This window comes from Lupinus angustifolius, chromosome LG11 (assembly GCF_001865875.1).
Source record: "Lupinus angustifolius cultivar Tanjil chromosome LG11, LupAngTanjil_v1.0, whole genome shotgun sequence".
Classification (NCBI taxonomy): domain Eukaryota; kingdom Viridiplantae; phylum Streptophyta; class Magnoliopsida; order Fabales; family Fabaceae; genus Lupinus; species Lupinus angustifolius.
In genome coordinates this window covers 35,194,168-35,202,487 of record NC_032019.1, presented here as the reverse complement: position 1 = coordinate 35,202,487, position 8,320 = coordinate 35,194,168, and the positions used below count along the sequence as shown (strand labels likewise).

Genomic DNA, 8,320 nt, shown 5'->3' with positions numbered 1-8,320 from the left:
GACTCTATCTTCTCTCAACCTTAATCAATTATTAACTTAGAATTCATATGCATTTTTTTAATTATATATGATATCATATAGAGTAACTAAACAAATTAACCGAGTACAACACACATAATATCTCTTCCAATTTAATGTTCGGCTAGGATATCATAAACTACTTTTAAAACCTTGGTAGTAGTGAAGCATGTCTGTTCCTAAAGAAACGCCTTCAGTGTGGGATTATCCGTTGTAGAGATAGAAACTAAAACTAAAACAAACAACTCTCTTCTTCTTTTAGATCTTGCAAAAACCCCTAACACTTTCCCTCACTTTTCTTTCTTTCCTTTTTCCTTCTTTCCTTTTTTCCTTCCTTCCTTTTTCCTTCTTTCCTTTTTCCTTCTTTCTTTTTTCCTTCTTTCTTTTTTCCTTCTTCCTTTTCTCAACTCTTTCTTTCTCCGCATTTATCTTCATTCACAATCCCTCGATTTTCCCATGAAAATGACCATAACGTCGTGATTCACATAAATGGATGATCGAGGTGGATCGTTCGTCGCTGTTAGGAGAATTTCGCAGGGTCAATGTCATTCAAGTTCTGGTAAATTTTGTTTTACTTTTTCTAGCTTAATTCTCACGTGATTTTCTCCAATTTTCACTATGTAACGTTGTTTTATTCCTTTTTAGTTAATCAATGAATCTTTGAATCGGGATTGAGAACCGGGTTTTTACTTGCGTCATGTTTGCGGATATCACAAATTGCGTTGGTGGGTGAATTCAAAAAGTTATTCTTTTTTTGATTTCTAATATGGGTTTTATATTCTTTTGAAGTTTTGATTATTGGGTATAATTGAGTTTACTATATATCTATGTAAAGCTCAAAATAATAGTATTTTAGTGTTAAAAGCTATTTACAATACTTAATGGGATAATTTTGTAGATCTAGCATTCATGAAATGCATCAGCTCCTTTATTCAGGGCCCATTTACAGGATTAAGAAAAGTGATTATTAGATACTATAAAAAAGTGATTTTGGAAAAGCTAAAAATATAGCTTCTCATAAAACCTGAATTGCTGTTTTTTTCTGCTTCTGCTTTTTAGTAAAAGCCCTACCAAACAAGCATTTCAGAAGCTATTTTTTGTACCAAAAAGGAATTTTTTTTGTAGTTGTGAAAATCCTAAACAAACGGGGCCTATATAATATATATTGAAAGTTGAGATTTTTGTGTCAATTTTATATTGGTGTGAAGCTGAGATCTACAGATGAAGTGCAGTAATAGTGTGGAAAATAAAATTGTAAACAAAGCAAGCTGGGGGTTCATGAATCATGATGATTTGGTAAAGATAGTGGCAGGTTGTATGATTGATATGAAGCTCATTTTGCTCGGCGGTTATATTTGGTTTAGAGTTGGCCAGCACTGGTTATGTCCTTTGTGGTTTGCCTCAGATTTGACAAGAAAGTGAATAATTCACGAAACCAAAATGGTTTCCGAGTGCAACATCATTTAGAAAGTAATAGAGAAGGGAGCTGTGAAGAGATAAACAAGTGTTGTTGTGATCCAAATAAACTGAATGGTTCTTACTTAATGCGTAGAAACTGAGCTGAATTAAAGCTTATAATGTACTTATGATAGCTAAGTAATACTTGTAAAATATGATTTATGTCAATCAACGTATTATAAATTTTGCAGCACAAAAATGGGAATCTCTATCTTCATCTAAGGGCAGTTTCATTTTGTTACAGCTGAAATTGTAGCAGGATCTACAGCATGGCTCGGTAGAGGTCTTTCTTGTGTCTGTGCTCAGGGAAGGGAGAGTGATCCACGTCCTTCTTTTGATTTAACTCCCATACAAGTAAGATTTTATTGATTTAGTATTTCTTTATTGATTTTATTGTAGCAGCAATTTATAGCTAATTTAGTAATTCTTTTAATTTTCTCTTGAATCTTCCTGCCGAACATAAAAGAAATGTTGTTCTAGAGTATGTGACATGTGTAGTAAGGATGTGCCATGTTTGTATTTTTTGGTTATTATTGTCAATATTGTGATGATAAGCATCTTCCAAACAAACAATATTGCACTTTACCCTTGGAGAAAATTTATTGAATAGAAATATCTGATAGACTATTCTGAATAGTGGTGCCAAGATGCTGGAGTTCCCACCGTATTATTTGAAATTCTGGATGCTTTTTATTCCCCTTTGTTTTTTTAATGATTAAATTCTGAGGCTATGACATACTCTTGTCTGTGCTTCATCTTTGTGTGTTCAAAAGCTTTCTTAACTAGGCTTGCTTTTTTTTTTTCATAATTGAAGAACAAAGAATTTGTATTGAACTCGTGGGAGGGTCTGTCAATCCCACCCATTTCTTAGACAAAATTAACTTTTCACATTTTTTTTGGATTTTATGCCGTTATGTTATGCTCAATTTTTCTCTTGCTCTGAATTTGTAATAGCTGCCAATCACACCCATCTTTCACATGGCTGGGTTATTTGTATGAAATTTTTTATTATCATGTTCTATACCTCTTTGGAACAAATTATTGCACTCTACTTATCTTTTCTATTAAATATTGTTTACAATTATGGCAAAATTCTCAGTGCTGAACTTTTTATTCTCAGGAGGAATGCTTGCAGAGCATACAGAGCCGTATAGATGTTCCCTACGATAGTTCTATCCCTGAGCACCAGGTATCCTTTCTTTTAACCTCTTTTAAGTCTGCATGTGATGTGCGAATCATGAAGTTTATCGGAGACAACAATCTATGAACCCATAACTTCATCTTCTAGTCATGGCTTATTACTATATTATATGTGCAATCCTCTATCTCTTAAGAATGTAATTTAGATTTTTTATCGGTGCATTGTTTTAGGATGCCCTAAAGGCTTTATGGGATACTGCATTTCCTGAAGAAAAACTCCATGGCTTAATTTCTGAGCAGTGGAAGGAAATGGGGTGGCAAGGGAAAGATCCATCAACAGATTTTCGGTAGATATTATTCTGGTTGTTTGCTTGTAATGCCATATCTTAACTTCACTCTAACCACCTGTTTCTAATGATATGTATTTGCATATATTTTGTAGGGGGGGTGGTTTCATATCATTGGAGAATTTGCTGTTTTTTGCTAGAAATTTCCCAGTATGTCTGTTTCTTATTTTATTCACTCTTTGTGACACTGTAACTAATATTTTGGAGCCTTTGTTTTGATACAGACCAAAACGAATGTTCTCTTTTGCATGCTCATATCCCTTGTTTCCTTGCATAGTTTCACTATTTTGGTGATGAAGTGAAGACTGCATGTTTCATTTGTCACATGGTTGTCGATTTGTTTCTTTTAGGTTTTACTAGACATGTCACTATTATGGGATTTACTAGACACATTTTTGCACTTCTATGAGATCCTTTGCCCCCGTGTTTTGCTCTTTGTTAATCTAGTATTGGTTCAATGATTCTCAACTGTCTTGTGAATCTTAAATCTAATAAGTCATCTTTGCTATTCGTGTCTCTTTCTCATAATGCTTGAACTTTTTATTCTGTAGAAATCCTTTCAGGATCTTTTACGGAAGCAGGAAGGAGATCGATCAGTTTGGGAATACCCATTTGCTGTTGCTGGTGTTAATATCACATTCATGCTTATTCAGATGCTGGATCTTGAAGCAGGTTTGTCAGTTTTATTGTTATGAATATAATATTTTAGTCCTAGCATATATCATGTCTAAAAGGATAGGTGGACAAATCCTAGATGTATAGGCATTTTTTCTTCTAGATTGTGCTATGTCAATTTCATAGATCACTAGCAACTTACCAACTTACCAATTTCATAAATATGCATATGTTATTTTACCATTTACTTTCAAGTGTTTTTGCTAATTTTTGCATAGTATGAAATTGTTTTTTTTTAATTAAACATATTACAAAATTGTTATTAGAACTTCAAAAAAGAGATAAATTTGCTAGGCCCTTGCTTTGAATAGATTTTGTTATCCCAAATCATTCTACACCGGTTCACTACTAATATCCCCAGTATACCATGTTACAAGCATTAGATCATCTTCAATTATAATCTCTGATGTGAGATATGATGAGAATGCATGGCTTTTAATGCAAGTAGTTTATCTCAACTAATGGTTTCAATTTCATTGTGATGCTATCTGTTAATGTTCTTTGCCTTCACAGACAAGCCACGGACACTGGTGGGAGCAACTTTTCTAAAATTTCTTGCAGGTAACCCGATTGTTCCCTGTTAATCTATTATGTTCACTTGTTTTTCCATTGATTTGGAAGGGAAGCAGGCTGGTTAGAACTTCATTAGAAAAATATCTTCTATTATCATTCGGCCGTCCTCATTGTATGTCAATCATGTTTTACATAACTAAACAGATTTTGTGTGTATGACAGAAAATGAATCAGCTTTTGATCTTCTCTACTGCATTACGTTCAAACTGATGGATCATCAATGGCTTGCTATGCGTGCATCATACATGGATTTTAATGTATGTATTCTTTGTCCTAAGTGCCTTCTGAAGATTGCTAGTGACTGCCTTTTGCTTATAGATCAACCTATTACTTCCATTCTATAACAGACAGTGATGAAATCGACAAGACGTCAGCTAGAGAAAGAGCTTCTGCTTGAAGACATAACAAGACTAGAAGATGTACCCTCTTACAGACTTCTCTCAAAGTAGATATCAGTGGCTAGAGTCTGTGATTCTACTAGATTTTTTAGCTAGAAGGTTGTTGAACTTTATGTAATGCTCTCTCCTCTTATAATTTCAGTTCATGGCAATTCAGCATATAACCTTCTAACATTTGAGTTGAGAGTGAGCCTAAGTGTGGTGTCATCAAAGTTCTAGAAGCAGCAGCTAAGCTTTTACTTGGGTTGGCCTATATATTTCCTTCAAGTCCATTAATGGAAAATGCAGCTTGCAGTATTGCATTTCAGTTAGGTGTTGATTGAATCTGCCTAGCTTTGTTTGTGAAGGAGTTAATATACTGCATATTTGTTTCATTTAAAAAAGAATCAATGTTTGAGTTTATGGTAGTGTTTTAACTAGTGATTTTTTTGCTCAACTTGCATTTTCCAAATCATTGTATGGCTTTTGGTTTTATGATCTTGTTCTGATGTTTCTATTCAAAGGGTCTCTGATATAAAAAAAAAATATTGAACATAAAGCCTTATTACTTCTAATGCCAAAGTTTTACTCATGCAGCTTGGCCAAATTCTATTCCAACAAGTACTGTCACAAAAACTTCTAGCTTACCAATGAGTCCCATTGAGTTTCCCTCAAATCTCAGGATTCTATTGTACTTACATTATAGTACAGATTTCCATGTGCAGGCAGAAAAAGCTTATGATTCTAGTACAGATTTCTTTTTTCTACAAATATTGTCTTAAATTGAGAAGTATCTTAATTTTACATACCTTAATGAAACATGCACCAAGTTAACTGAAAACAACAGAAATACAAGATAGTTCTAATTTTTTTATATAAGTACTATATTGACATGATCCATCCAAAAGTCATGGACAAGAGAATAACTCTGGAACAACTACATATTATCTTGCACTGAAAACGGGTTCGGTATCAGATGATGGTTGCGTTCTTCGAGTGTATTTAAGTAGCAAACCTTCTGCAGAGAGGCCTGGTACTTTCAGATCCCTGAAACATTTCAAAGGGGGAACTAATTAAAATGTAATAAAGATGATGAATGTTAAGGTAAAAAAAAATGTAAGAGCTAAACCTGATATAGGGCTGTAGATCTTTCCATTCCCATCTTGGCCGCTCCCGGAATAGAATAGAGAAACGTTCAGCCGGAGTAGAAGGCAAAGAAGAGACACTGAAGGCACTAACCCATGTCTCGATTCCAAGTTTTTCTGTCAAAATCTCTCCTTCTAAAAGATCAAAAGTGGGCTCCATTCCATCTGGAGTCTTTCGCCTCCATTCGTCTATAAAGCTCTCTAACTTCCTCTTCCCTCCTCTCAGGATTTCTCTTGCAAAATGTATGCATACCTGCCTCTTATCCAACTTCCAGGTACAGCTATGCATGGAATCATCTACTTTAACACCATATACATGCAAACAATGCCTTGCAAGTACACCGGAAAATCCATCTGTTTCCAGCATATTAACAACCTCATCTTCGTTCAGAGCGTCAAGTGGCCAGTCATTTAACACGGAATTTCTCAAAAGCATTTCTAGAATCATGTTCATATAACTCTCGTGTACTAATCTCCAATACCCATTAATCTCCACAGCTGAAAGCAACTGCAGTCCAGACTTTAATTCCTCATCACTAGCTTGAATATTGTCTCTGAGATCATTCCAGTTATATAGTCCTGCCCTAGATTCCTCATTCTCTTCGAAGTCTCCCGCGTCATACTCCTCAAGCTTGTAAGGGTTCTCTAAAAGAAGCGATTTAAGTTTATCGAGTCTGGGGGCAACCTCAACAAGCTCCATATAACCAGGTACAACTTTGATCACGGGTGCGACAACCTTCTCGTCATCATGATTACCATCACTCTCTTGTAGATTTTCATATGACTTTGATTGATTTTCTGGTGGAACAAGCAAAACAGAATTGGAAGTTCCGACAAACTTCATAGCATATGTTTTCGATGGAGTACAAAGAACTGCATCTTCATCAGGTTGTCCTCTTACGATCACCCTAGAATACAAAACGAAATCACTCATAAGTAGTTGGAGAAGGGGAAAGCAGAGAAATAATCACAAAGAACTGAATGTCAATGAATGTATACCTTTCATTCAGAACATCCGGGAGAAGTTTCTCATCAAGCTCCAGAAGAATGACATCGTCATGAGATCCAAAAACAGGGTGGTATGCAACAGAAATTGATGATCCAGGAGATAGATGTAGAAGTGCTTCTGCTCCTTTAGAACCTGTCTGTTTTGTTTCCATTTCTTCCTCTCACTAAGCACTGAAACACTGAAGCATAAGGGAAAAAAGGTTTTTGAAGATCTCTTCTAACTGCACAATGAGAGAGTTTGGAAAAAGAAAGAACAGAAATCTGCATCTATATTATAGTCTAGATGCCTATTTCCTACACTACTAGATGTTTCTAGTCATGTGTAACACACAAAAACACAACATATTTCAGAGCAAGATTATAATTTGAAACTGAAGAATAATATCAGCATAATTTCATGTATTAATATCCTAACTACTACTACAACAACCAAACCTTAATCACACAAAGTGGAGTCGGCTACATAAATCGAACGAGACCATAATGTTCAATCGTAAATCATGTTCATTGACAGCATTAATCTCTTAATCTTTCCTAATCATTTCAGGTATAGTTTTTCTTGGACTCTATCTTCCTCTAGGAATAGGACTAACCGACTAAGCTTCATTTAATTCGTTATCCTTACATACACTTCTAACAATTTCCTCCACAAATGTCCAAACCACATAAGACACGATTCTGCCACAAATGTCTAAACCTACCTATGTGTGCTTAATGCCATACATGGCCTATTCTAAACCCAGATAAAAGGTGGAGGTTTATGTAGTCGACAACCAACGTAAAACATCATCGAATACCTAGAACTAGATCAATGTGTTAATATCCTAAGTTCCAAACTAATAACTGCTAACTATCTTACCCATTTGACAATTCTTATTATTATTAATAATTCTTTAATTATTAAAAACCTTAACCAAAGAAATTTCAACTAAATTCAATAACTGGGGCAAGATTCTACACTCCAGACCCAGAAAATCTAGCACTTTGTAACCAACGTGAAAGAAATAATTGGAGTTACAGTTTTTTGGGATGCTAATCGAAAAACTAATGAAACAGAAATGAGCATCAAAATCAAATTTTTACCTTTGAAAAATTGGTTGCTGCGCAAAATTTGGAATTGACGGCAAAGAGAGAAGAACGATAACCTTTTTCGCGCCTAAATGTTATTCGTGTTGCTTCATTGGGCCAAATAAGCCCAATGTTTTTTTTTTAATTATCACAACTAGGAAAGGGAAGTAAAGTAGAAAAAGTATTATAGAAAGATTCACTAATTTATTATGTAAACAAATGGAGATTGGAGAAACTCCTATCCTCATCATCATCCTAATCCTCATCCTAGTCAACTTCCTCGTCCTCATTCCTTCCTCATCCTCGTCCTTATCCTATCCTCATCCTCATTCTCGTCCACATCTTATTCTCTTCCTCCACCTCATCCTATCTTCATTCTCCTTCTCGTCCTCGTCCTATCCTCATCCTCATCCTCCTCCTCATCCTATCCTCGTCCTTCATTCTCATCCTCATCCTATCCTCATCCTCATCCTCCTCCTCATCCTATCCTCGTCTTCATCCTATCCTTATC

The 8,320-nt window shown here is 35.1% G+C and overlaps 2 protein-coding genes across 5 annotated transcripts; one reads left to right on the top strand and one right to left on the bottom strand.

The window, feature by feature from the left end:
- LOC109359066 (ELMO domain-containing protein A-like) lies at positions 396-5,016 on the top strand. 3 transcript variants are annotated; one of them, XM_019603581.1, is made up of 10 exons: positions 452-577; positions 664-743; positions 1,721-1,830; positions 2,597-2,665; positions 2,848-2,963; positions 3,059-3,113; positions 3,515-3,635; positions 4,152-4,199; positions 4,374-4,468; positions 4,559-5,016. In XM_019603581.1, the coding sequence occupies exons 2-10, from the start codon at positions 716-718 to the stop codon at positions 4,658-4,660; spliced, it is 744 nt and encodes a 247-aa protein (XP_019459126.1). In that variant the 5' UTR covers positions 452-577; positions 664-715; the 3' UTR covers positions 4,661-5,016. The 3 variants fall into 3 exon arrangements, with proteins under 3 accessions (XP_019459125.1, XP_019459124.1, XP_019459126.1); XM_019603580.1 differs by lacking the exon at positions 664-743 and having other exon boundaries at positions 396-577; positions 1,721-1,825; positions 2,592-2,665; XM_019603579.1 differs by lacking the exon at positions 664-743 and having other exon boundaries at positions 397-577.
- LOC109359229 (sister chromatid cohesion protein DCC1) lies at positions 5,483-7,928 on the bottom strand. Of its 2 annotated transcripts, none has more exons than XM_019603814.1 (4): positions 7,825-7,928; positions 6,733-6,920; positions 5,718-6,641; positions 5,483-5,635 (listed from the first exon to the last, which is right to left on the bottom strand). In XM_019603814.1, exons 2-4 carry the CDS (start codon positions 6,891-6,893, stop codon positions 5,533-5,535), a joined length of 1,188 nt encoding a protein of 395 aa, XP_019459359.1. In that variant the 5' UTR covers positions 6,894-6,920; positions 7,825-7,928; the 3' UTR covers positions 5,483-5,532. The 2 variants fall into 2 exon arrangements, with proteins under 2 accessions (XP_019459359.1, XP_019459360.1); XM_019603815.1 differs by having other exon boundaries at positions 6,733-6,912; positions 7,825-7,906.

Bases quoted from the DNA above. Each gene is read 5' to 3' on its own strand.
- LOC109359066 (XM_019603580.1), top strand. From the start codon at position 508: ATGGATGATCGAGGTGGATCGTTCGTCGCTGTTAGGAGAATTTCGCAG. The intron at 2,666-2,847 runs GTATCCTTTCTT...GCATTGTTTTAG, and splicing joins GTTCTATCCCTGAGCACCAG to GATGCCCTAAAGGCTTTATG. The intron at 3,114-3,514 runs GTATGTCTGTTT...TTTATTCTGTAG, and splicing joins TTTTTGCTAGAAATTTCCCA to AAATCCTTTCAGGATCTTTT.
- LOC109359229 (XM_019603814.1), bottom strand. From the start codon at position 6,893: ATGGAAACAAAACAGACAGGTTCTAAAGGAGCAGAAGCACTTCTACAT. The intron at 6,642-6,732 runs GTATACATTCAT...TTTGTATTCTAG, and splicing joins CCGGATGTTCTGAATGAAAG to GGTGATCGTAAGAGGACAAC. The intron at 5,636-5,717 runs GTTTAGCTCTTA...GAAATGTTTCAG, and splicing joins GATCTACAGCCCTATATCAG to GGATCTGAAAGTACCAGGCC.